Source organism: Chrysemys picta, chromosome 19 (genome assembly GCF_011386835.1).
Source record: "Chrysemys picta bellii isolate R12L10 chromosome 19, ASM1138683v2, whole genome shotgun sequence".
NCBI lineage: Eukaryota > Metazoa > Chordata > Testudines > Emydidae > Chrysemys > Chrysemys picta.
In genome coordinates, this window is record NC_088809.1 from 817,532 (window position 1) to 844,868 (window position 27,337).

The 27,337-nt window shown below is 56.3% G+C and overlaps 2 protein-coding genes across 7 annotated transcripts in view; one reads left to right on the top strand and one right to left on the bottom strand.

Moving 5' to 3' along the window:
- Nucleotides 1-5,536, bottom strand: part of RTN4RL1 (reticulon 4 receptor like 1) — a 64,807-nt gene extending 59,271 nt beyond the window's left edge. Inside the window, exon 1 of the mRNA XM_005298279.4 lies at nucleotides 5,152-5,536. Within this exon, the coding sequence (XP_005298336.1) occupies nucleotides 5,152-5,164 (13 nt within the window). The 5' untranslated portion in view covers nucleotides 5,165-5,536. The remainder of the gene's footprint in view (nucleotides 1-5,151) is intronic.
- DPH1 (diphthamide biosynthesis 1) overlaps nucleotides 1-27,337 on the top strand; it is a 135,695-nt gene that overhangs the window by 63,547 nt on the left and 44,811 nt on the right. For 2 of the 6 annotated variants that reach the window (XR_010593838.1, XM_065573194.1), the window contains exons 1-3: nucleotides 17,880-18,240; nucleotides 20,802-20,957; nucleotides 26,554-26,617. Coding sequence is in view for 5 of the 6 variants with exons in the window: in XM_065573194.1 (XP_065429266.1) it covers nucleotides 18,135-18,240; nucleotides 20,802-20,957; nucleotides 26,554-26,617 (326 nt within the window). In the remaining variant the exon portion in view is untranslated. Of the gene's footprint in view, nucleotides 1-16,887; nucleotides 16,989-17,450; nucleotides 17,739-17,879; nucleotides 18,241-20,801; nucleotides 20,958-26,553; nucleotides 26,618-27,337 lie in introns of those variants that run through there. The other 4 variants (XM_065573198.1, XM_065573195.1, XM_065573197.1 and 1 more) reach the window with 4 other exon arrangements.

Consider the following 27,337-nt stretch of genomic DNA (forward strand, 5'->3'; position numbering starts at 1 on the left):
TAGATGCTTCTTAGTGTAAGGGCCATGGTGGGAACCGGCTGGTGTCATGTGCCACATCTAGGGAGGAGACACAAAATGCAGCTGAGGGACTATTTTTAGCATACAGGTATGCCTAGAAATGTCTGAGCAGAGAGTATTGCTGCTGCCCTGTAGAACTAGCTAACCACATCCCAAGGGTCAATTCTCTGTTCGCTCTCACACTCACCTAAGCTCTACCGTTAAACTTCTTGGCCACTTCACAGTGATGACCCTCCACTCTGCACATTCTGACACCTCTAATGACTCCCACCTGACAACCTTCAGCTTGCATTGAACAAATAAAGTTGTGGCTTCTTCTCAATTCTCATAACAGAATTGACCTCTCCTAGGCAGAAAGATGTCTTAGATCTTTGGCACAAGAACCATCTTTTAGTAGCTGTTTGTCCAAGGTCCGGCTCAAGGGGTCCCTGATCCCAAATGAAGCCTATATTCTACTTTGATGAAAATTTTGTTATTAAATAAGGTTCCAGGCCAGAAACTAGCCCTTGAGCTCAGCTCCGTCTCTCTCCTCCTTGAGGAAAACTGCCCAGGATTATCCCTTTTCCTTCAGGGTCAGTCTCTTTACACCTGAAGCTGGCTGTAAAGAGAAACTGACTAAAACGTCTGGTCCCTTCCCCTTGGCAGCCAGGCCCTCTGATGCAGAATGAACAAGGATTGATCCTAGTCAGTTTCTCTCTGCAAGTTATTAACAAAAAGAGCCTTCTGCAAAGGGAAATGGGCAGAAGCTCAAATTGGCCCCTTTAGCTCCTTCCCTACCCCAGCAACTCCAGCCTGCGTGTCTTCCTGGCTCCCTTCCATGTACCAGCTGAGCAACAACATGAAATTAACTTAATGTCATTTTGCTGCTCATCTGGCGCATGAAGCTTTCAGCTAAGCAGGAGAGGAGCTAAAAAGACATGTCAATGGACTGAATGAGCCACATGGACAACTTTAACCCCTGGACTCTGATGTCCATGGTCTTGGCATCCTCCTTGACCTTGAACTCACCTTCTCCTCCCCAATCTCCTAGTCTGCACATCTGACTATTGCCACCTCTGGAAGAACGCATGGATACAGCATGGCTTTTGCTCCACTTCTCCTGACATGCTCACCCAGGCCTTAGTTACGTTGTCACTATGATTTAGTCCTGCAATGCCTAGCCCTTTACAGACTGATAATGCTGTCAATGTCCCTACTCCAAAAAGCTCGCAGGCAGTGGGACCCCATGGTGAAGAGAGCAGCGCAGATGCTCAGACAGATTAGCTCGCCTCTTGCCATGACAATTGTGACTCCCTGCTCTGTAGCTCCCCACAGCCCAGCTCTAAGCTCTGGTCTGTGCGGAATGCTGCCGCCCACTGGGGTGCTGGAACTAGGGATGGGGGGGGGCTGTCTCCCCCCCTCCCCCCGCTTGAAGTGGTTCCATCATACACAGGGTTTACAGTTTGGTTCAATGGCTCTCAGCTCCCCCACTATACACATTGTCCCACCTGCTCACGTATGTGCAGTCACATGACACAGCATCCCTTCCTCAGACCTCTCCACTGGCTCCTGCCCACTGTAAGAGCCAGCTGAAAACCTCCCTTTGCCCATCCCCTCACCCATCTCTCCCGTAGCATTTGCCTCCTCAGTGTCCCTGCCCACAGTCTGGCCAGTCGGGGAGAGCCTTCTCTCTGCTGTTCCTGCTCTTGGTACCCGCTGTGTCTCTTCTCTGCATCTCAGCTGGAAACCTTCCTCCCCCCACTATCTGCCCCAGGCTGTTCTCAGCAAGGTGTCCGGGAGGTACACTTTGGAACAGGACACGGTGAACAGTAGTGCTAGACTGGGGGGCATTGTCATGGACTGCAATAAAATCCCTCCCAGGGATTTCCACCTTGGCGTCCTCGGGACCCCAGCAGTGACAAACCAGCTCTGTCATGTGGGAGGCAAAACAAAAAGCCACTATTTAATCCTCTTCACTCACAAGGGAAACTGCCCAAGCACGTCTCCTGGCCCCTGGAATGGCCTCCAGAAACCTCTGTGCCCCTGGCCACAGCCTGCTGGCTGCTTCCTGCGACATCCCATGGAGTGGGTCTGGGGAGCCCAGAGGAGGCCACAGCCCACGCCAGCTCCAAATTGCCACGTTCCTCTGACATGGAGCACGACCAGCTCACAGCTGCATTGATGCTCTAGGGTGGCTCTAGTGCTCCGCAGAAAGTTCCCTGCTTCCCTCAGCCATTCCCCACAGGGAGGGAGCGCCTGGGAGTCTGCCTCCTCACTCCCTCTTGTTGTGAGGAAGGGCAGACTGGCCCCTCCTGCACACTGCGCACACTCCCAACCTGTCTCGTGGGGTCTGTTTGGTTTCATTCCCTTCCCAGAAGAATTACATGGCCTCACCGGGGAAGCACTTGGGACTGTACACATGTACCAGACTGTCTGTGCCACAGAACTGCAGACTTGCCAAGGAATTGGGCCTATTCAAGCTGCCATACAGGGACCATCTGGCTACAGAAACCCAGAGAATGGAATGCATCTTGCAGGAATGCAGGCCTTAATCTAGCTGCTTGTTGAATTATTCAGAGATGGCATTAACTTATAAATGAGTGTGTTTGACTGATTTTGTGGTTGATGTACAGATAAATTCTAATGAAAGACAGCTACAAGATTTTAAATTATTAATTAGACTGCCACTTAACAAAGCCTATTTGGCACTCTATTTCCTTGCTTAACAAGACAAAAACTTTAAGAATAGGTTCTGTATTAGCCCAGAGGCTGTTGATTTGCATTTTGTTTTTCTAGCTCTGAAAATGAGAGCTGTAGATCTTGACCTTAACAGGCTAGTCCTGGTGAAATTAAACCCTTTTACCAGACCTTCCTTCCTGTTTGCGGGGAGCAGCTCCACCTAGTCTCTGCATCTCATTTCCTCTCCATTTTTCAGACCAGGGCAGTGCTTTGCTATCCCCAGGAGTGCCGGGTGATGGAGGGGCTGGAAACCAGGGCAGCTGCTATTTCTCTCTGCTCTGAGCATTGTCAGCAGCTCCGGCACACTTGGGATTCTGAGCAAGTTTTGTTTTCTGATGGGGTCCGTTCGCAGGGATGGTGCTCGCCAGAGGACACAGCACACTGAGCACCTAACCCCAGTGGCAACAACAAACTTGTTTTGACTAATAAGCTGCACAAAGTCCACCTGGAAGTCAGAGAACTAAGACTCTGAACCCAAGGCCCTGCAGCTGCAAGGTGCCTTTACTCCCTAGCAGAGAAACTCCTTCCCGTGCTCCAGGCTCTCCAAGCGGGATCCCAAGTTCTCACCTGTGCAGCATTCCAGGAAGTCCTCACCCAAGGCAAGCTTTAGTGCTGGTGCCACCAGCTATGCGTTGAGAGACGGGCCTAGTGTCCTTTATTCCTGATGCCCCGAGCACACATCTAGCCTAGGTGCTAGATCCTGGGCACCGGAAGTGAATTCAGCAGCTCGAGGGGCTGGCACAGACCATCCCTCAGCACAAGCCTGTGGCGGAAGTGCCAGTCCTCCTGGTGCCACTGCCCTGGCCTGTTCCACACTAACCCTGCATCGGACAGGGTAGGCGAGAGTGCCTAGTGCCTACTGCAAGGGCTCAATCTCTCAGCGTGGGCCGGCTGCAGCCGAGAACTTCCAGAAGAGGGGACCAATAGGAGGGAGTGGAGCCACAGCCCCTGGAAACCTCCCCAAGTCCCCAGGATGCCTCAGTGGGCACCCGTGGCCTGGTTCAGAGCCTCAGGGCTTGGTGCAGACTTTGGCCAGCTCCTGGCCTCCTGGCTACCAAGTCTTGGCCTGTCCCAGGACTCTACCAAGCCACACAGCCTGCCCAGCCATTGCTTTCCGCATAGCCAGTGGCTGGCATCGGTGCATGTGTGAGGAGGGAGAGGATCCAGACGTTGGCTTCTTCCTTTGTAGTGATGTCAAAAACCTTGGCCTATGACGTCCTAGTTTGTTGCCATGGAAATAGTTGTGATGTCACCTGCCCAGAGTTGTGACAACTGCAGGATTACATGGGCACAGAGGGGTGCAGCCCTGGGGGGACTCTTGAGACATGTGAGGGGAGCTGAGACTTTTCCCTTGAATAACGCCAAACGTTAGCGTTAGCTGGAAGGTTCCCCCCAGCTCACTGCCAGTCCCAGAAGCCCCCTTCTTACAACAACCCCCCCCCCCGGCCCTCTCGTCCTGTGCTTTTATTGCCCTCCCCCTGGGCCAGTCAGTAGAAATTAAAAAACAGCCTGCGCCAAGGATCCGCATAGCTCTGCCAAGCAACCCGCCAGCCCCGCGGCGCCCAGGCCGGCTGCTACCAGAGCCCTCGCCCCTGCTCCCTCGGGCCCTGGCGGCACCGCCTGCCCGATGGGTAGAGAGGCGGCCCAAGGGCGTGCTGAGAGGAGCGCCCCTTCCCTTCTTGGAGAGCAAGAGCTCCAGCAGCGCCGAGCCCAGCGCCCGGGGAATTACATCACCAGCGGCTGCCGGAGCCCATCAGCTCCCCAAGGGGAAGGAGCATCTTGGGGGAGCGCCCGGCAGGTGGGGAGCGCAGCCCGGCTCCCGGCGCCTCAGGGGTTAACGAGAAAAGACCCAACTCTCCAGCCTTTGGAAAATTAATGAGCTACCTTGGCAAGTCCTATAATCCCCGCGTCTGGGGCTGTGAAATATTGATTCTGCTCTCGGCCTCCCAGAGGGCTTGGATCAGAACATCCAGTTTCGGCAGGGCCGGGGGGAGCGGGGCAGGGGCAGGGGGGGCGGCGGGGACAGAGACAGCGAGGAACAAAGGGGAAGAGACAAAGCCAGCGAGTTTCCAGCCCCCAGCTCGGTCCCGTGAGCCCCCCCCCCAACTCTTCCCTGCATTAAAGTTTGAGGCTGGGACGCTGCGCCCCCGAGCTCCCCGGCCCCCAGCCCAGGCGTCTCCCCGCCGGCAGCAGCTGGGGCTCCGACCCCCCGGCGCTGGGGGGCCGCCGGACCCTGAGCACCCTGGACAGCGGACCGGAGCCCCGGCGCGTCCCCGCCGCTCCCGCCGCGGCTCCTAAGTTTGGTGACACGGAGCCAAGTGCCAAAGTTGAGGCCCCGCGGGGGGCGCCAGGCGCGGGATCGGCCCCTCCGGAGCGGCGCAGCCCCTGCCCCGCGCAGCCCCCGCCCGGACTCACCTTTGCGGAGCATCTTGGAGCCGGTGCCGCTGAGAAGGACGCGACGAACCCTCCCGGTGCGGCGCCGATCAGCGCCCGGGGCCGGCTTGCGGGCGGCGGCAGCGGCTAATCCGAGAGCGCGGAGCCGGATCCCGGGGCAGCTGCCCCTGCAGGGGCATCGCGAGCGGCAGCGGAGCCGAGTCCGGGCTAGGAGCGCGCAGGGCGGCGGCGCGGTGCTGCTCCCTCCCTCCGTCCCTCCCCTGTGACTGGCGCTCGCTCCCTTCGGCGGCTTTTAGGGGGAGCCGCCCCCCTCTGGGCCGGGAGCCGCCGCCGCCCCCCACCCCCTCGGGCTGCGCCTATAAAGGGCTGCGCGGCGCGCCGGGTCCTTCTCCCCGCTCCTCCCGCAGCGGCGGCGGCAGCTGGGCTGGGCTGGGCTGGGCGAGCCCGGCCGCTCCCCTCCCGTCGCTCCCGCCTCCCATCCAACATTTATGAAAGTGCTTCGCAGCCGAGCTCCCACATACACCGCCCGGCCCCTGCCTCGGGCTCTGCCCCGGCGGCCACCGCCCCCTGCCCTGCCCTGCCCCGGGGGCCTCGGACCCGGACCCGGATCCTGCCTCGGACCCTGCCCCGGGGAGCCTCGGACCCTGCCACCGCCCCCTGTCCTGCCCTGCCCTGCCCTGCCCCGGGGGCCTCGGACCCGGACTCGGACCCTGCCCCGGAGGCCTCGGACCCTGCCACCGCCCCCTGCCCTGCCCCGGGGCCTCAGAACCGGACCCTGCCCCTGCCTCGGACCCTGGCTCTGCCCCGTCGGCCACCGCCCCCTGCCCTGCCCCGGGGGGCCTCGGAACCGGACCCTGCCCCTGCCTCGGGCTCTCCCCGGGGGGGCTCGGAACCGGACTCGGACCCTGCCCCTGGCTCTGGCCATGGGGGCTCGGGGGCGGCCCTGCAGCCCCTTGCCCGATGGGGGCAGCACCTGCCTCTCGGTGCCCTGGGCTGAGCCTCTGCCTGCCTACCGGGGAGCTTCGGGCGCCCGCTGCGCCTGGCCCCGGGGAGCGCAGGGCCGGGCCGGGCAGGCCGGGCTGCCCCGGCGAGGAGACGCGAGGCCAGGGGCCGGCTCGGGCCATTGGCCGCAGCGAGCGCGGCGGGCTGCAGGATGGGGGGGGGGGCGCTGGCCGGGGCGCTCCTCGCGCTGACAGACAGCTGCTGTAACTATGACAACGTGCCAGGCAAGACCCTCTCCCCATCGCTATGACAACGCCAGGAGCCAACTCCCCCGGCACGCGGGGGGCACTGGCGCGCGCCGCTCCCGCCCCGTCCCGGGGGAGCCCGGCGCCCCAGCCTGGCTGCAGCCCGGTGCCTGGAGCCCGGCGCCGCGTGTCCCCCCTGCCCGCGGTGCGCTCGGCTCAGAGCCGCCCGGGACCGGCCGCGGGTGCTGTCCAGGGTGCTGGGGGAGCCCGGGGCGGGCGGGCCGCTCCCCGCCGGCCGGCGGGTGCTGCTGGGCGGGGCGGGGCTGGCAGGGCCGGGGGCGTTTCAAACAGCCTCAGTGCGGGACTTGGGGCCGGGGCAGCAGCGGGCTCCGCAGGGCCACGGGGGCTGTCTCCGGCAGCAGAGACAGACTGGGGGGCAGCGAGGGAAGCTCCTGGGCAGGTGATCTGGACCCTTCAGGAAAACCAGAGCTGCGGAGGGAGGGGAGCGGCTGGGGCCGAACACCTCGAGCGACCCCCAGTCCCTGGCATTTCCATCCCGTGGCTGCCCAGGGAGGAGGGCCCGGAGCCTGCACCATGTGCGGTCATACACAGCTAAGAGCTAAGCTAGAGATCCGCCTGGCAGCGCCTGCACCCGCTGCGCCCTCCCTGCATCCCTGTCACTGCCTGTAGGCTGGGCCCAGCGTCACCTGCCCCTGCTGGTCCCTGAATCCAGCTGGGAGCCAGGCTGCATGTCTGCAGGGAAAGGCTCATGGGAGTGTCACCTGGGTAGATCTCTGTGCCACCCTTCCCCGTCTCCTTCGCTGTGGCTTTCTCTCCTCCCTTGTTCTCTTTCCCTCTCAGCCCCTTCCCCACTGCTGTCTCCCCCTCTCCTTTTCTCACACCACTTTCTAAATAGATGGGAGAGACAACCCGATTCAGCAGTCTGGGGTGTGATCAGGCCACACTCCCACCAGCCTCATTCCATCATTGCAAGTCAGCCAGTTCTCACAGAGGCATTTTTGCACTTGAGTATTGGAGCAAGTTCAGTCTGAAGCCAAGCGAGTGGGGAGCAGGGCAGAGCCTCTCTCTGTTTGCAGCTGGGAGTCCCCCCATCCCCAGTGGATGCAGGCACAGGCCTCCCAGAAGGAGATGTTTGAGCGCACAGACACCAAAGAACGAACGATAGATTTGGGCCTCAGGTTGGCAGCTGTAAATCACTAATATTCTCTCCACCAAGGGCCTGCTGTGGAGACGGGCCCAGCAGCTTAGAGTTTGGGAGCTTCGTAAAGTCTCTGTCAACCCGAAAGCTAAGAGAGTTTTTGGCGAGCTAGTTGGGGTGATTTGCCTTCTAGACAGCTTTGATTGTGGACAAACTGGAAAGAGTCCAAACAAGAGCAAGGAAAATGACCCAGCAGGTAGAAAACCTGAGCGGTGAGGAAAGCTGGAGACAACTGAGCAGGTTTAGTGTTGAGGAAAGAAGCCAGAGCCTGAAAGCAGCCGTCAGGTATGTGAAGGGCTGTTTAAAGCGCAGTGTTCTCCGTGGCCAGTGAAGGAAGGAATGGGCTTAATCTGCAGCCAGGGAGATGTAGGTTAGATAGGAGGAAACAGGTGTGACTCTAAGGGGAGTTGAGCTCTGGAGCGTTATGGAGGGAGGCTGTGGAATTCTCCTCCTTGGGGGGTTTCAGAACAGGCTGGACACACACGGGTCAGGGCTGATCTAGGGATCCTTGGTTCTGCCTCAGCGCAGAGGCTGCACTAGATGATTTCTCGAGGTCCCTTCCAGCCCCGCATTTCTCTGAGTCTGCGATGTGAACATCACGAGTGTGGTTACTGTTCTTTCCACACACACTGGGAACGCTTCCAAAGACGGAGCAGCCCAGTGACTGTACTCGCCTGGAATGTACAAACCCCTCCGCAGCCCTGGGAGAATGAGGGGCCTGGGCACATGGGTGGGATGGTGTGAAATGGGGGCGTGAGAGGAGCCCACTATTGGACGAAGTCTGTCCAGAGTGAGGCAGGCACTGATTACTCAAGCGCTGAGTAAGACAGTGCAGAGGGAAGGGAGCGTGTGGTGCAGCTGTCACTCAACCTGTGTAGGGGAGGGAAGGTCTAATTTAATTAGTTTGTAATCAAATGTCAGAGAAGTCCAAATGCAGCAGCGAGTGTGTCAGTGTGTGACGCCAGCAAGAGGCTCCAGGCCTGCGGGGCTCCAGCAGGGAGATCCCCTGGGACAGCTCCACTCCTCTGGGGCAGTGAAGCCCCAGTGCCCAGCAAGGCCAGCGAGAAGGCCCTTCACCTGTGCAGTGCCCAGACAGGGGAGAGGAAGCTGAACCTGAGTGTCCTCAGAGTGCACTGCTGGGCCCAGCGCGTAGGATAAGGCACCCCCTGACTGATGGTGATTTGCAGGAGAGTGGAGCCTCTGGTCTTAGGAGAGGAAAAAAGCAGAGCCCACTGGGGCCCCGTTATGAGAACTGTTATTCCTGCCCCCGGTGCTCTGAGACTAATGTGAGGGGGGCCTTAGAGATAACAGTCCGGGGCTAGGGAGCAGAGCCCTGAGCACTAGCCAGGTGGTGAATGTGACAGAGGCCCTGATGCACTTCAGCAAACCCTGATCGAGCCCCAAAGCTCCTGCCCAATGGGCCTGTGTTTTCTCTCTCTCCTGCCCCATCCCTGCCGGCCCAGGAGCTCTGTATGTAAATCTTTCTCTTTTCCAGCCAAACTCTTCCTCCTGCCCAATTCGCTCAGTGACATTGCATCCCAGGGTTGTGTGAAGTGGGTCTCCAGGGAGCCCCTTCTTCCTGCCCTTGTCCCTCCCTGGAGCACAGTCCCATTGGTGAGGTTACAGCTGGGTGCTGGTGTCACAGACATAGATGGATGAACTGAATCCAGCCAATCTGTGGATCAGGGCCCCATGTCTGAGGGATCCTGACACCTGCCTGGTTTGAATGCCTGTCAGTGCCCTGTGTCCAAACAGCAGCCTCCTAAGGGGGGGGAGGGGGCGGAAGGGAGGGGATGAGAGAGAAGGGCTTGGGGGGCTGCAGGCACAGCAATGGCCAGAACTGGTCCTGAAACCCTCCTTGATGGGGTTTTTGGTCCATTGCCCCAGAGCGCCTGATCCAGGGATTTAGAGATCAGAACATTCCCAGACGCTTGTTCCAGCAGAGCTCCGTGGCGCAGCGGAGAGGGGGCCCGGCACATTGCTCGGGGGATGTCAGGCTTCCACCTGGGGTCTGAGGGAAAGGGTTCATTGTTTAGGGCCATATGAATTGCTCTCGCAGGACCACCTTTTGCTAGGGCTCTAATTAGCAGGAGGATATGAGGCAGGTTTCTTTGGGTTCTGGTGATTGCAGGAAGTTAATCCCACACAATGACAATCTGCCCAGCATTTCTCTGCTCCAGCCAGGGCAGTCGTGGAGGAACTGCTTTCCCTTCACACGGGGCTGGGACTGAGGACAGGCCATGAGGACGTTTAGTGCTGTGGAGAGAAGCTGAAGGAACAGGCAGCCTTGTCTACGCACTTACATAACTTGTTTTGAAAACGCAAAGAGCCCTGAGAGCAAGTAGGTCCTGGCACATGCTTTGGGATCGGGACCCAAGGGCAGGTATGAAGAGAGACTTGTGTGGTGAAGGAAAGCTGCAGCCCTGTGTAAGGAAGGGGGCCCCTTCAGGCAGTATTTGGTCACCCATTACACCCCATTTTGGGTACTAGGGAACTGGCAGGTTGGGGGGCACCATCAGTCCCCCATTAGAGGTGGTCCCTTGCAGGTGGCCCAGCCTTGGAGAGGGGAATCCATTCCCTGTGAGGGAGAACTAGAAAAGACGTTGTTTTTGCAGTGATGGGAGGCCTGCTCCGGGACGAGCATGCAGGAGAGGGGCTGTTGGTATTATTACACCTGTGGGCAAAGAACCCTCTCTGTCAACACATGGTGCCAAGCGTGCAGCAGGAGCGTTCCTCTGTCAAACAGCTAAACCAGGCTGGAGTGATCACTGGAGGCAGATCTCTGAGCAGGGCCTTGAGAACCAGACCCTATGAAGGTGTTGTCATGGCCATCCCTGTGAATGGTTCCTTTGGCCTTATGGACACACATCCCCTCAGAGAGTGGGGAGAAACCCATGCAGCCCAAACGGGGCCCAGCACCATTATAAAACCACTTGCCCAACTACACCGCCAACAAAGTATTGGCCACGTTTGCTACCAAGTTTCTGGAGTCCCAGGAAGTGCTAACAGCAAAGGCTTGGGCACGCTACACTAGGGAAGCCAGGGTAACCTGAGGCTTCAGAAGTCTCTGGAGGGGTACTGGGTGCCAATCCTGTCCCTGAGGCGTCTAGCTCCTTCTCCTACTCTTTCAGCTTCTGTAGAGGAGGCCAGGTCAGTGGAGAGAAGAGGCAACCAGGGGGAGCAATGGGCAGGAGGCACATATGGGGAGTGTGATAGGGCGCACTTGGCCCACACTGGACGGGGAAGGGTTAACCCTACACTAAGGAAACCACGCCCCCTTCACTCTACTGGGCCTGCTCCAGGTGCACCGGTATAAAAGGGAGCAGCTTAGCTCAGTTGGGGGCTGCCCACCGGGGGGGACGCATGCACACCCGGCCACACACCCACCCACCCGCACACCTGCTGGCTCCATCCAAGTATCAGCCGAAGCCCAAGACTATGGGAGCTGGAGACGCTGTAACCCAGGCAGATGCCAAGGGACCTACAGAGACCTTGCTGAGTCTGGAGTCCCCAGGGACAGCACAGACCGGAGAAGCCAAAGATAACAGATGCCCAGACTGGGACAGTGGTAACTATGGTAGGAAGCAGCCTAGGAGTATTTGATAGGGGCCCGGTTTGTGAACCGGAAATTTGAGTCAGTGTGTTTTGGTCGGAACCGCCCCCTCTCCCGCTGACTCGGTGGCACACGCCCCTGCCACCACCAGGACCTTGGGCTGGGGTTCAGTGCAGAGGGAGGGCCCTGACCCCCCTACCTGGGCTGCCATCCCCTTTCTTGTGCATGGTGGCCCCCATCCTGGCTGACCCTGGCCACTAGGCCTTCCTGCCCTGCTGACAAGGGCGACTTTACTGACTGTGGCCACTACGCCTTACTGCTCTGCCAAGAGGGGCGAATCTATTGACTCTGGCCGCTAGGCCTTTTGGCCCTGTCTCACTGGGGCAAATTGACTGTAGCCGTTAGGTTGCACTGCCCCGCCAAGAGGGACACACCTATGGACACTTGGCGATTAACTGTGGATTATCGAGAGCTCAACCAAGTGACACCTAGTCTCACTCCAGTGGTTGCTGCCATGATTTCCTGGTATTTGGCAACCTCAACAGGAGCGCAGTGCTACCGAACGCCTTCTTCTCTATCCCACTTCACCCCGAATCACGGTACAAGTTCACATTCACCTTTGATAATAACCAATATACTTTTAGCTGTGTTCTCCAGGGGTTCTACAATGCACCCTCCATCTGCCACAAGTGTCACAGAATGTGGAACACCATTCCAGAGAAGCATAAAATAATTAGCTACGTCGATGACATCCTTACTTGCGACGTCAACCATGGAAGAAAATCTAAAACTGTTAAATGTAGTCCTGGGAAAAGTAAAGACAACGGGATTTCTTATAAACCCTATAAAGGCCTCACATAAAGTGACTTACCGAGGAGTGGAACTTGGAGTAGAGGGTAGAAGACCTGATGTCCAACACATACAGGTTATATGTAAGCTCGCCGCCCCACAAGATATCTCGGCTCTGAGATCCGGTCTTGGCCTCACAGGCTTTCTCCTGGGGTTTCGTGGCGAACTCCTCAGAGGTCGCTGCCCACTCACCAATCGCTGCGAAAGGACAAGGGTGGAGATGGAATGAAGAACACGTGGAGCCCTTCAACACACGTCACCAGGCTCTAACTAAGCGCCAGCACTCGCTTATCCCGGGCGGGACAAACCATTCCAGCTACAGTTAGCCAAGCCTGAAAGGGTTAAGTGCTGTGCTTCTTCAAGATAATGGGAATGGACCCAAACCAGTGGCATATGGGTCAAAAGCACTGAGTGACATCGAGCAAAGGGATTCCCCTTGTGAGTGTGAGGTATTGGCACTGATCTGGGCCATGCACCATTGGGAGTACTTGATAGGCATGTCACCAGTGATGCTCAAGACAACACATACTTTACAGGTGTATGTTCTATCCGGACAGATTAATGATGGAAGGGTATCCAACCCCAGGTTGACAGGTTGGATTTACTGAACAAAAATATTGTAGTCAGCAAAATACCACATCTGTCACCATCCCTTACGTGTTATTAACCCAGGGAAGACCATGAGTGCCCTTTGCAGAGGTGGTAGCTGCCTAGCCACGCTGGATGCAGCTGCCTCAGAAGCTTGCGTGTTTATTTGTTCACACTCTGACTGGGTGGTCAAGTGGGGTCACCAGACAGCAAGTGTGAAAAATTGGGACAGGGGGTGGGGGGTAATAGGAGCCTATATAAGAAAAAGCCCCAAATATAGGGACTATCCCTATAACATTGGGACATCTGGTCACCCTATGGTCAAGGCACTTACCAAATAGATGCCCATTTGGATCACCTAGGGATATGACTTCAGCAGACAGCAAGCTAATAGCACATGCCAAATACCTGAAGCCTGCATGGCAATTCGTAACAACCAGAAAGGGGGATACTTACCTGTTCAAGGTGAAAGCCCATAAGAAAGATCAAGCTGAAGTATCCAAATTAAAGAAGGTCAACAGACTCGCTAAACACGCTGCACTGCAAGGTATAGGGCAACTGTGGACCAAATCTGATCTAAAGGCATATCAAATTCAGGGGGGGAAAATGAAATAGAAGATCAAAAGGACATTGTTGCACTGCAGAAACAGGACAAAGAGTTGCAAGATCTCTTAGTCAAGGAAGAGCATCAAAATTACAGCATCGTTCAGAACAAAGATGAACTAACCCTGGCTTTAAGAAAAGACCTAAACAACATAAACCCAGTTTTAGTAGTTCCTGTATGCTTAAGGGAAGAACTCATTGCGTTATCTCACAGTCAAGGCCATTTTGGCTTAGAAAAGATGGTGAGCAGACTGTCTGTGGATTTGGTGGCCCAGATTAACCAGAGACGTGGAGAAGCACCTGCAGAATTGCCTGAATTGTGCAGAGAATAATCCAGATCATAACATCGATAAGGGTCCAATACTCCATCGAAAAATACTGGGCCCGTGGTCCTGACTACAGATTGTATAGGATCGCTGGGAATGGCAATAAACACTGCCTCGTGGTCGTGGATTCATTCTCCAAATGGATAGAAGCGTATCCTGCTAAGAATCATATGACCACCACCACTGCAAGCGATTTCGCGAACAAACTTTCTCAAGGTTTGGATTGCCCGATGAGATCGACTCCAATCAAGGCCCCCACTTCATGGGAGAAGTAATGAGGTATCTTTGTCACTGTTTTTGTCAGCTATTACCATATAAGTGCTGTTGGCCTCCGCCAACGCCACCATTGAGACATTTCCTCATGTGGGGTACAGCTGTGGTTCTCAAACTTTTGTACTGGTGACCCCTTTCACACAGCAAACTTATGAGTGTGACCCCCCTTTGTAATAGCTGGCAAAAACGCTGACCAGACAAGCTTTGTTCACAAATGGGAAAAGGCTTGCAAGTGGGAGCTTAATGATGACCACTTGGGCAATTGTTCAGAGGCGTTAAGAGTGCGAGGTGAATCTAGATGTGTCAGGATCAATTCAAAGATCCCCTTGTATTAAAGATGGGAGTGTTTAAGGTAAAGGTAACCATGCAAGTGCAATTTGTGGTAAAGGCTTTAAATATAAAGATACATATATCCTCTAATGTGTGTATAGCAGAAGTCTGCATTGTACAATAACACCAAGGACATGTTTAATTCATTTAGTAATTTGTTTCTGTAATGTAGTAGATGTAGAATGTTCAACTGTTACGGTACCACCGATATGAATGTCAACGTACACGACACAGGCAGATGGGTTGTAATTGGTATATATGGAACCAGAGAGGTCAAACAAGTGGCAGTGGTACCGGAGCCTTATACAAGCAACGTAGGTCCTGTGCTAGTAAAGGGGAATTCCAAAAGGATATTGCTCATTGAGCTGATCTATTCTCTAAAGAAGATCACTATGCCTTGCCAATGGAAGTAAGCAGCACTGAACCTAAGTGTGCACCGTAGGTCCAAACACTGATCTCGGGATGGGACGCTTGGGTGAAAAGCGTCTTGCCCAAGCTAAATAGGGTCAAAAGGGATGCAGTGGCAAAGGTGTTAGGAGGAGTTGGTACCAGTCTAGGTATTTTAAACTCAATTGATGCCAACATCCTGGCTGGAAAAATCAGTAGTATGGGGCATGATGTGGCCTCACTGAGCCAGCCAGTGACCTCCTCATTAAACCTCTTGAACAGTCTGGAATATGAAGTTGTTAAGACCCTACCAAAATGGTTTGGTTTGCAAGAGGAGGATCATAAACAAATTATAGATGCCGTAGGGGTGTTACAGGGCAACCTCTCATGGGCTTTAACCTGTGCTCAAGCCCAATCCTGCCTGCTCAGTACAGATAGCAGCATTCTCACGGATGGAGTCAATGGAATCCTCCCTTCAGAGCTGAAGCAACTATTGCTAAGAAATGTTAGCTCTTGTGAAGCAATCCACCAGGCAGGGTGGAAGGCTGTCAATTTCTCATGACCTGGAAACCCACATCACCACCACATTTATACTAACTAGACTCAATGCCAGTGAAAGGTGGGTGTACCCCTTCGGACCAATAGGCTTAAATGTCAACAACTCTGTTCTCATCCCTATGGACATTTCTAAATGGGTGCACAGAGATGATGCAGGATATAATAGTGTCAACCGAAATTCCTGCAACTGGGAATCGGGTATTGGCTATACATGTACCGCAGGTTTTATTGAGGGGCCATGTATCTGTGTAAATATGGACCAAGGAAAATGTCACTAGTCTCCAGCCAAGTAGTCGTAATAGCTCAGCCATTGTTTATGCATATGTGTTTGAAGCTGGTGTACCCGTTTCTTGGTTAATTCCTTTTATAATGTCAGTCGTCATCCCCAGGTCAATTTGGGGTGTAACATTGACTTTCTGTTTAAAAATATTTCTGTGCAAGCTGTTCATGTTGCCTACATGTTAGATAAAGGTGAATCCCATCATTTTGGGGGTAAACACATCTGTGTTAAAACAAAAAGAACAGGAGTACTTGTGGCACCTTAGAGACTAACAAATGTATTTCAAATAAATTTGTTAGTCTCTAAGGTGCCACAAGTACTCCTGTTCTTTTTGCTGATACAGACTAACATGGCTACTACTCTGAAACCTGTGTTAAAACAGTTAATAGTGCACCCAGGTTTAAGACAACACCTTAAAAGGTGGAGGCACAAGGTAAAAATGTGATGGTCACCATGCACCACTCCACTAATAAGCTAGAAAAGCTTCTCAAAGGGGTGCAAAGGGAGACATCTTTCTCACACTGGTGGGAAGCTTGTTTCTCAGTCCCACCAACTTCAAGGAAGCATGGAGTGTGTTGATTCACCCATTTGTCTTATTTTAATAATACAGTTTGGTTTGTTGCAACTGTTGGGACTATCTGTTGGATAAAGAGAAAGTTAAAAACCCTCTAGAGAAGCCAAAGCTCTGTCATGCCAATGGTCTAACAAAAGGCTCAGTGTTGACTGTCTCAGTTCTTCCTTTGGCGGGAAGGTCTCGGGGTGAGGAAGGGAATTGCTATCTGTGATCAGATACGGACCCAGGGGTACCCGTAATAAGGAGGGAAGGGGAATTATTTCCTGGCTTCTCTTCCCACCAATTGTAGGTTTAGCACTCCTTCCCTCACTTACTGGTACTGCTTGGTCTCCTTCTTGTGCCTCCAATTGATAATCTCCAGGGAGCAGGAATCCAGACCCCAGATGCAGGGGTCCCCCTGGCTGCAGGTGCATGCACAGGGGCTGGGGGACAGGTGCAGCGGGCTCAGCCACGCTGGCTTGTTGCTGGGACAGCATAGTGCCCGCCACAAGAAGGGGGTGGGCCTGGCAGCCTGGGGAGAAAAGGGGGGGGTAGAGGGACAGTGACAGGGGCTTCCCCCCCACTCCACCCCCTCCCACTGGGCTCCCCAACCTGGGCTGTGTGGGTGAACCTGCTGCCCCCAGCCATGGAGACCCACCCCACAAGCTGCTCTCTGCCCCATGGCCCCCCTGCACCTCTCAGCCTCCCAGCCCTCCTTGGGCTCCCTCCCACCCCCCTCCAGGCCTCTGCCTCCCCCCTTCCCTATGCCTTGCGCCTCTCTGTTCACCTCCATGTGAGCAGTGGGTGGGGTCTTGGGGGGAAATATGGGTGCAGTGGGGGCCAGGGCCCACAAAAGATGAATCCGGCTCTGCCTGCACTGTATGCGAGGGCCGGGGTCGGGCTGGGCTGGGCTTCCACTGAAGAGAAGAGCAGCTGCACCTTGCTCCAGCTTATGCCAGTAAGTCTGGCCTTGGAGCTCCTGGCTCAGAGCCAGCATGGGAGGGCTCTGCCCAGACACCGTCCTGTGTATAATCTGCACCACCACCCGCTGAATGTGACGCAGCTCATACAGTGCGAGTCGCATGTTATTGCTATGAGCCCTGCAAACTGCAGGACAAACCAGCCCCCTGTGTGCCATGGGGGAAAATTACAGTAAGGGGCAGTGTTATGCGGGGGGGGGGGTTAGGCGGGGGACACCCCGGGGGCAGGAGCAGGGGGGTGTTAGGCAGGGGGCGCCCCGGGGGCAGGAGCAGGGGGGTGTTAGGTAGGGGGCGCCCCGGGGGCAGGAGCAGGGGGGTGTTAGGCGGGGGGGGTGCCCCGGGGGCAGGAGCAGGGGGGTGTTAGGCGGGGGACACCCCGGGGGCAGGAGCAGGGGGGTGTTAGGCAGGGGGCGCCCCGGGGGCAGGAGCAGGGGGGTGTTAGGTAGGGGGCGCCCCGGGGGCAGGAGCAGGGGGGTGTTAGGCGGGGGGGCGCCCCGGGGGCAGGAGCAGGGGGGTGTTAGGCGGGGGGGCGCCCCGGGGGCAGGAGCAGGGGGATGTTAGGCGGGGGGCGCCCCGGGGGCAGTGTTATGTGGGGGGGTGTTAGGCAGGGGACACCCCGGGGGCAGGAGCAGGGGGGTGTTAGGCAGGGCGCTCGGCGCTGTTCAAGCCCCACACACTGCTGCGGCGCGGGAGCAGAGCTCTCCCTCCCATGGTGGGGTCGAATGGGAACAGCCAGGGGCAGGGCGTTCCAGAGGCCCCGCCCCCATATGCTCGATTGCTCGGTCGGCGTCTGCTCCTGTCTAGGATCTGGTGGCTCACACGTAGCTCTATTGGCGCTGCCTTTCCGGCCTCCACGTGGGTTTGTTTGCGATGGCGGCCCAGGAGCTGCCGGCGCGGAGCGAGCTACCGGCTGCGGCGCCAGGTGGGACCTTGGTTTGTGGAGAGCGAGGGGTCCCGCCCGCCCGGCCAGGGGCCGGGGCCGGTTCAATCCGGCCCCAGAATGACCTGGCCCGTATCCCCCGGCTTGGGACCGGTCTAGAGAGCGAAGGCCCCGGATCCGCCCCCGCCGCCAGGGGACGGGCTCCGGGGCCTTTACCGCCCCCGTGGCTCCCTGCAGGCCAGGGGAGGGGAACGTGCTTGTCTGTCCCCAGAGTGTGTGAGCGCGTCCCACGCTGCAGCCGGTCCCAGGACCCGCGATGGGTCTCTCCCCCCCCCCTTCATCAGATGTCCCGAGCTTTGGCCCTTCGGGGCTTGGGGCAGTGGCTGCTCGGGCCCGGTTCTCCCGGCCAGGCTGCGCACCAACCTCCTCTGACGTGCCATGCTGGGGGCAGGAGCAGGAGCTGAGGGTGCCAACTTTGGTTGGACGGTTTCATGGAGGTTTCATCTAATCTTTAATTCCTGGAGACTCCAGGCCAATCTGGAGGGTCGGTAACCCTGTCTGACGGGTGCTTTCCCCAGGAGCTAGGCCTGCCCCTACCCCCATGCAGCGCTAGCTTCTGGGCCCGAGCATGAGGTGACACGCCCCGTGTGTGGCGCAGAGATGCGCTCTGCAGAGGATGCTGGCTAGTCTGAAGGGAGGCTCTGCTGGGAGTGGCTGCTGTGGGACCATTAATTTTGCCTGGAGTGAGGAGGGTGGGTCCATCAGCCTTGAGCTGTGCTCGGAATACATTCTCTGACTCCAGCGTCTCCTTGGTCCCAGATCTATCCCACGTTCCAGTCACCTCTGCCTGCTGCTCACTTGGTGGACAGAACGGTCAGCAGGGGCTTTTCCTGCCTGGCATGGCTGAGACGAAGCCAGTCAGCCATAAGGACTTCAGTGTCCCAGTTGTCTAAGTTACTTTGTAGCATTTAATTTATCCGGGCAGTTTGCTTCACAGGAGCCTGGATAACTCATTTAGTGAGTGGGCAAAGCAGCTCGTGAGTCACCTGGCCTTCAGACAGCAACGAACACCTGTTCGCTGTGAGGCACTGTCATGAAAGGGCCCTTTGCAAGCATAAATAAAGCAGCCCTTACGCTGCATCTGGCAGTGTTCGGATTGCTGACACCTTTCTGATTCAGAGTCCCACAAAAGGGTCTCGAGCAGTCATGGTAAAACAGGAATAGAAACCTGCTCTTTACAGCTCCCATCACTTTGTCAAGTGAGATACTAGAGAAGTAACATGGGCCCTTCCCTTGCAGATCACTGTCCCTACAGGAGTGCCAGCCTGCTGCCGCCCCTTCCACAGGGCATTCTGGACACACTTGTGGCAGTGCTGGCTCTGGGCCAGTTGGTGGGACTCTGGTAGCGGGTGGGATGGGGAGCTCCTGTGGGGTCCTGGCTGGGGAGGGAAGAGGAGTGCTTGTGGGGGCAGAGGACCAGCAGGGAGAAGGGGAGCTTTCTTGGGATGGGCTCTAGCTGGGGAGGGGGAGCTGTCTCCAGGGAGCTCCCTTGGAGGCAGGGTCTGGGGATAGGAGCAGGGGAGCTCCCTCAGACACAGCCTTTAGTGTCAGTGTGTGCGAAACGTTTGGCAGGCAGTGTGTGCTAGGGCTACTCGGCCTTAACCTGGGACTCCCTTGGGGCCAAGTCGTGAATTGGGCTCAGGGCAGCCCTTATGCGAGAGCCCCCCCCCCCCCCCCCCCGTGCTGGCTCTGCGAGGGGCTGCAGGTGGAGCTGGTTCTGGGGTGCTTGCTGGGCTCTGGGTAGCAGGATGTCCGTTCACTCCTCACCGCTGAGGGGGCGCTTCGGCTGGAGCTTGTACGTGGTGACCCAGTGTGTAGGACCTTCCGACCTGCCTATGGGCCCCTGTAGCCGCATGGTGGTCACCTTTAAACTTGCCAGCTGCCTGAGAGAACAACAGACTTCTCCGCATTCCCTGGATGGCGGGTGGGGGGGCACTGTCTGGGACGCAGGCGGCTGGCAAGTGGAAGTGGTCTCTGCACAGAAGCCTTGCTAGGCCTCATGTCATGGGGCGATGGGGTCATGCTGGAGCAGGCACCAGCTCCTCCGCTGTCGCTGGCTGGACTCCTGCTCTCCGGGGAGTCGTCATTGTCCTTCCCCTGAACTCGGCTTGGAGTGACTGGCCGCTGCCTCTCCTGGAAGGCGGTGCTGCCCCTAGCTGCTCAGCAGAGCTTTCCCCGCTGGGTTACTGGCGCTGAGCGGCCCCTGGGCAGTGGGTTTCTGGCTCTGGGCAAGGCCCCCATCTCTGTGCATGTCAGTGGGGTGGGGGCTGTGGCCAAGCCTTTCTCAGTTAGTTCTGTTCGGAGTTTCTAATCTGGGCTCAGTGCAGTCCCCGACAGCTGCCCCTCGCCCCCTCCATTGCTCCCGCATCACTCAGCAGGATTGAATGTAATTACACAGCTTTCATTGTAGCATTTTCTTGCCTTTAATGTTAGTTTATCGAGGGGTCAGAGCATGAAGTTACTCTGCGCCTCCGACACCCCCCCCACCCCCGGCTGTGCTAGATTAGCAGGCTTGGTGCCTCCCCGCATTACGGAGCCTGGCTGCTGGGGGGGTGGAAACCCCCTCCCCTTGTCCTGCACCCAGTCAGTCTCTCTGGTTGGGGGGCGGGTGTGGGGACTTCTGTGGGTCTCTGCCTTGCGGGAATGCTGCAGGACTGTGGGTCTCCTGTGCTCTCAGGCGAGCAGAGGGGTCTGAGCTCTGGAGTCGTTTGAGTGAGTTGGCATCTCTGGATGGATGCTGCATCATCAGGCCTCTGGAGGCAATAGGTGGTTCCCTCTTTGTGACACATCCAGCATGTCTCACTGTGCCTCCCAACCAGTCCTTGCTGCTGGCTGGACAGAGCCAGGCTTTCCCCCGGCTCTGCCGGTGTGATGGCCTGTCTCCCTGTGCAGCGGGAGCCAGGTGTCAGACTCGGTGGTAGCTAACGGAGTCAGGTGCGGCATGTGCGGCTGGTGGGTGGCCAGCGGCTCAGCGCCGTCCCACTCTTCATGGAGCCTTTGGCTCCTTGTGCTTCTGTATAAAAAGCTCCTTGGCTCTCCTTGCAGGCCGAGGACCCCAGCGCCGACGGGTGGCTATGCAGATCCCCGAGGCAATTCTCACCAATAAGGAGCTGCAGGAGGCAGTTGGAGCCCTCCCCAGCAACTATAACTTTGAGATCTACAAGACAGTGTGGAGAATTCAGCAGGCCGAGGCCAAGAGAGGTAAGTGGCCGCTTGGGGCCATGCTGCACTCTTAGCGTCCTGCGGGCTTCGTGCACCAGCTCACCACTGGGGCTGCGTGGGGGCTAGATCCCATTGACCCTGTTGTCGCAGCCCCGGCCCCTCCTGAGTCAGAACGTGCCTGGCCCTCGCCGGCGTGTGGGTCCCAATCAGTCCGGAGGGGGTGTGTTGTAAGGCCAGGCCAGGAGGTGGGCTGAGAGCACTTGGGGCTAGGTTCCCTAGGGGAACGTACTGCTGGCTGCTGGCTGTGCCAAGCTGTCAGTCAGACTGGGAAGCAGCTGCCACACCGCCGGCATTTAACGTTACGGGGAGCGGGCCATAACTCTTCCGACGATTGAGCGTGTTTGTATCTCAGGTTTATAATCACATTAGACAGGACAGGCTGAGTTGCATGTAGCTGTCATCCTGCTGGCGATTGGGCTGGGATGCTGGCCAGGGCTCCAGTTACAGCTCTGTCTCTTTCCTCTTTCCCTGCGCTTCCTGGCTGAGCCTTTGGGGATTGGGGGGTACACCCGGGTGAGCCAGTGCCCAGGTGGAATATGGGTGAAGGGCAAGGCCCCCCAAAGGTGGGGGGCGGCATTGGGGTCCTGGGAAGCAGTTCCATTGATACGAGGGGAGGGGCAGACATAGGCATGAGCTCCTGACTGTGTGGGCTGCGTGTTTCCAGGCTTGGGGAGAGGGAGGCGCAGGTGCCCTGGTCTCTGCTGGGGCATCTCTGACTTGAATGTGGTTTCAGCTCATGGCAGCTGCTTTATCTCCCCCATGGCCTCAGCGGCTGACGAGTAAATGCCCCAGCCCCTCTCCCTGGCTGGGGTTGCTGGCCACAGCCTGCTCTGCACTGTTCCTCATGGGCTGCCAGTGCAGAGAATAGTGCATCAGACTCCCGATCCTCACTGGGCCACCCATGCCCTGGAGGAAAGGAGCAGGCCCCTATGGGTGCTGGGAAGGGAGAGGTGCTTGGTGTGTCTGAACTGTGGACTGCACGCTGTACTGGTGGGGGGCAGGTGAGCACGGGCTGTCACAGGCGGTGGGCGGGGAAGGGCTCATGAGTGGGGTGTGTGAGATGATCGTGTGGACAGGGCCCCCATAGTGTGCCCTCTCTGCCCTCGGCACTGTTCGGGTTCCTGGAAGCTGGGGCGTGTGGAGGGGCTGAGGAGATGCAGCTCTGGGGTTTGTGACTGGCCGGGGGCCCTGGCAGCCTGGAATGTTTGATCGGGCGAGGAGCACAGAGAGCGACAGGGTCACGATGAACCCGTGGGATGCTCTTGTGACCTTTGAGGGGAAGGATGACCCAGGGGTTAGGGGCAGGGGTAGGCAACCTATGGCACGCGTGCCGAAGGCGGCATGCGAGCTGATTTTCAGTGGCACTCACACTGCCCGAGTCCTGGCACCAGTCCGGAGGGCTCTACATTTTTAATTTAATTTTAAATGAAGCTTCTTAAACATTGTAAAAACCTTATTTACTTTACATACAACAATAGTTTAGTTCTATATTATAGACTTATAGAAGAGACCTTCTAAAACGTTAAAATGTATTACTGGCACGTGAAACCTTAAATGAGAGTGAATAAATGAAGACTCGGCACACCACTTCTGAAAGGTTGCCGACCCCTGGGTTAGGGCATCTGCCAGGACCCAGTTCGGCTCCCTGTCCTGCTGCAGGCTCCCCATGGACCTTGAACAAGTCCCTGGCCTGCCTCGGTTCCCACCGGTAACGTGGGGACGGCAGCTCTGCCCTGGCAGGGTCACTGAGGATTGTGAGGTGCTGGGACCATTGAGAGATCTGAGTATGTGTCACTCCTGTCTGGCTTGGTCGCTCTCGGGGCCCAGACCATCATGCCCTGTCCCCCGGGGGTGCTCAGGTTGAGAGGAGGCAGAGGGGAGTGTGTGGGCTGTCCTGGCCATGGTGCTGCCTGGGCACCCCTGTGCTGTGTGGTTTGTTCTAATGAAATGCAAACATGCGGCTCGGATTTAGGTTTTAGCCCTCTCGGGGAATATTGGAAGCTGAACCATCAGCCGTGCTGGGCTCTCAGATGTGCACCTGCAGAGGCCAGCGCATGGCTCGCTGGCAAGGGGCTGCAGCTGAACCCGAGAGGGCAGGAGTTCGGGGCAAGGCTTCCCTGTGCCAGCACCTGGTGGGGAGGGGATGTGATGGGCTGGAGGTGTGTATCTGGGCCTGGGTCATAGCAGGGAGGCCAGCGGAGAGCCGGTGGGGCACAGAGGGGCAGGTGCTTTGCTAATGGAGGGGAAGCCAGCTGTCCTGTGCTTCCCCCACCCACTCCCAGCACCTGGGGGAAGCACAGGCCTCACTTGGGAAGGCAAGTCTGTTTTCTGGCCGGCAGTCCGGGGCCCAGGGCTGGAGCTGATTCTACCCTGGGGGGAGGAAGGATTCGGAGCCCCTCGAGCCAGCTGTGCCGAGCCCTGGGCACTCGCTGCCCCAGTGGGACGAGCAGGGTGCTAGTGCTCAGAGCAAGGTGCTGCGAGTTGGGCTCCTTGGAGCCCTGCCACCTGCCCTGGGCCCTGAAATATCTGGGCTGGGGAGTGTGAAGTGCCTCTTGCCTTGCATGTGCTGGGCTCTCTGCTCCTTATCCGGGAAGCAAGGCTGCCGATTAATCACAGTTACCACACGCCATGCACGCAAAAACATTAACTGCGATAATCGCACTATTACAACAATAGAATACCAATTGAAATTTATTAAATATTTTTGGATGCTTTTCTACATTTTCAAATATATCAATTTCTATTACAACACAGAATACATACTGTACAGTGCTCACTTTATATTATTATTTTTTATTATAAATATTTGCACTGTAAAAATGATAAACAAAAGAAATAGTATTTTTCAATTTATCTCATAGAAGTACTGTAGTGCAATCTCTTTATCCTGAAGTGTAACTTACAAATGTAGTTTTTTTTTTGTTACATAACTGCACTCAAAAACAAAACAATGTAAAACTCTAGAGCCTACAAGTCCACTCAGTCCTATTTCTGTTCAGCGAATTGTTAAGACAAACAAGTTTATTTACATTTGCAGGAGATAATGCTGCTCGCTTCTTGTTTACAATGTCACCTGAAAGTGAGAACAGGTGTTCGCATGGCACTTTTGTAGCCAACGTTGCAAGGTATTTACATGCCAGATATGCTAAACATTCATATGTCCCTTCATGCTTCAGCCACCATTCCAGAGGACATGCTTCCATGCTGATGATGCTCATTAAAAAATAATGCATTAATTAAATTTGTGACTGAACTCCTTGGGGGAGAATTGTATGTCTCCTGTTCTGTTTTACCCACATTCTGCCATATATTTCCTATTATAGCAGTCTCGGATGATGACCCAGCACATGTTTGTTTTAAGAACACTTTCACAGCAGATCTGACAAAACACAAAGAAGGTACCAATGTGAGATGTCTAAAGATAGCTACAGCACTCGACCCAAGGTTTAAGAATCTGAAGTGCCTTCCAAAATCTGAGAGGGACGAGGTGTGGCGAATGCTTTCAGAAGTCTTAAAAGAGCAACACTTCAATGCGGAAACTACAGAATCTGAACCACCAAAAAAGAAAATCAACCTCTGCTGGTGGCTTCTGACTCATGATGAAAATGAACATGTGTTGGTTCGCTCTGCTTTGGATGGTTATCGAGCAGAACCCGTCATCAGCATGGATGCATGTCTTCTGGAATGGCGGTTGAAGCATGAAGACCTATGAATCTTTAGCGCATCTGGCATGTAAATATCTTGCGATGCCGACTACAACAGTGCTATGTAAAGGCCTGTTCTCACTTTCAGGTGACATTGTAAACAAGACGTGTGCAGCATTATCTCCTGCAAATTGTAACCAAACCTGTTTGTCTGAGCGATTGGCTGACGTAGGACTGCGTGGACTTGTAGGTTCTAAAGTTTTACATTGTTTTATTTTTGAATGCAGTTATTTTTTGTAACTAAGTCTACATTTGTAAGTTTAACTTTCATTATAAAGAGATTGCACTACAGTACTTGTATGAGGTGAATTGAAATGTACTATTTCTTTTGTTTTTTACAGTGCAAATATTTGTAATAAAAAATAAATATAAAGCGAGCACTGTACACTTTGTATTCTGTGTTGTAATTGAAATCAATATATTTGAAAATGTAGAAAAACACCCAAAAATATGTAAATAAATGGTATTTTATTATTGTTTAACAGTGTTATTAATCAGGATTAATTGTTTTAATGGCTTGGCAGCCCTACTGGGAAGGGCTGGCAGATGGGGCCCACGCTGCTTTCCAGACGTCCCAGGGCAGCAGAGGCTGGCTGGGGAGGAAGCGGCGCTCTGGGACCCCTCCTGAGGTGCCTGAAGCCCGGATTTCCCTGGCTGGGTAAGCCGAGTGCTTAGCCTTAGAAGAGCTTTGTGAGTCGGGGCAGCTGGAGATTAGCGTGGTTCCAACCCACTGGCCTAAAACAATGTCTTTAAATAGAGCTGGTGTTTGCCCGGGCAGGGCTCCGTAGCCTGGGGATTTCTGTCAGCCGGGGATCTGGGGAGGGAGACCGTGGGTTCGGGTCATTAAGGCCGGGATGCATTAGTGGGATCTAGAGTTAAGAGAATAACGGGATTAATGGGACCTGCAGCTGGAGTTCAAGGCCACAGTTCCGGCGCTCAGTCCCCACCCCAGCGTGGGGACCGTCCCTCACCTCTCCGAGGATCTGGAGCACAGCAAAGGGGGTTGAGTCCCAGTCTGACTGTTAGCATAAGAACAGCCACACTGTCAGAGCAATGGCCCACCTGCCTCTTGTCTGCCAACAGTGCCAGTGCCAGGGGCTGCAGAGGGAGCGAACAGAACAGGGCCACTGTTGAGTGATCCGGCCCCTGGCGTCCCGTCCCAGCTTCTGGCAAACAGAGGTTTAGGGACACCTGGAGCCTGGCTCGTGTCCCTGCCCAGCCTGGCCAACGGTGGATCTAGCCTCGTTCTGTTTGGAACCCATTTTACTTCTGGCCTTCGACACCCCCTGGCAGCGAGCTCCTGGGCCGGCTGTGTGTGTGGGAAGAGGCACTTCCTGCTGTTTGCTTTAAACCTGCTGCCTGTCACCTGGGCCAGCACCCGGGAGGGTCTTGGCTCACTGCTGGGCTGCAGCACGTGGGGCCTGGGCACAGAGGTGCTGGCCTAGAACCCTGAGCCCTGGTGCTTGGCCTGCACCTTGGGGCCACGCACCTCGCTGTGCCGGGCGGGTTCACCACCCAGCTGCAGGGAGTTCTCCAGCTCTCCCCTTCCTGCATCGTTGCCGTGTTGTGACGACTCCTCCCCAGAGTGGCCAGGGAGCAGAGAGTTGCAGCTGCCCAGTGCAGAGGACTCCTGACTCCCTCCCCTTAGGAAGTGCTCAGGGGCTCCTGGAGCCAGCAGCAATGCTGGGAGTTACGGGCGGAGTGCGCCGGTGTCCCAGCACGCTGGGGGCAGCTCTGGCTCGGAGGCAGATGGACTGCGCTGTGTGTGGCTCAGTGTGCCCAGGGGTGTCGTCAGGCTTGTACCAAGGTGTTTGCTTTGCGAAGGAAATGACCTGCTCAGTGCTAACCCTGGGGATCTGTCTCTCTCCTAGTGGCTCTGCAGATGCCCGAAGGCCTCCTCATGTTTGCGTGCACCATCGCTGACATCATTGAAAGGTGAGTGAAAGACGTAGGCTCTTTGCCCTTGGAAGGGTGTCTGCCCTTGCCACGCACCCTGGCATCTGGCATCTCACCAGGCAGGTCCCCTGGGCAGAAAAGTATTGCCCCACATCAAACAGCTTTGCTAAAGCATTGGTCTGCCTGTTCCTGCCTCCCGCCACGGAGCCGCCCGCGGTGCATGTAGTTGGTATCTCCTGCGTTCGGTAGTGCCCAGCTGTGCAGTGCGGGGTGGGGCGGCCGGCCAGTGTTCACTCGGCGCATTCCTGGCTTCCCACCCAGAGAGGCTGTTTGTGGTTGAATTTATGCGGCCGTGCGAGTGGTGATCGGTGAGAGACGACCATGCTGTCGGCTGATCTCGCTGCCTGGCTCTGCCCCCCACCCTTCGGCGCGTTCGAGCCTGCAGCCGACAAGCTCAGCATGTCCTGGCCCTCGCTGGGGTCACAGCGCCCGTGTTAACAACTGGCTGACGTGAGCTCGGGGCCTGTGTGCCGAGGAGCGCTCTGGGCTGCAGTGGGGGCGGGGCCTGGTGGCAGCAGGTGAGCTCTGAGAGGCTGGTGCTTTCGGGCACTCTCCATTCAGTGGCCTGCTGCTTTGGGGGGGAAAGGGGCTCCCTCGAGCCCCTGCCTCGCTGGCCATGGCCTCTGCACCAGGCTCATCCTGGGTTCCAGGGGAAAGGCCCTGCTGCCCGTTTACCCTGGCATCCCGCCCCCTCGCTCC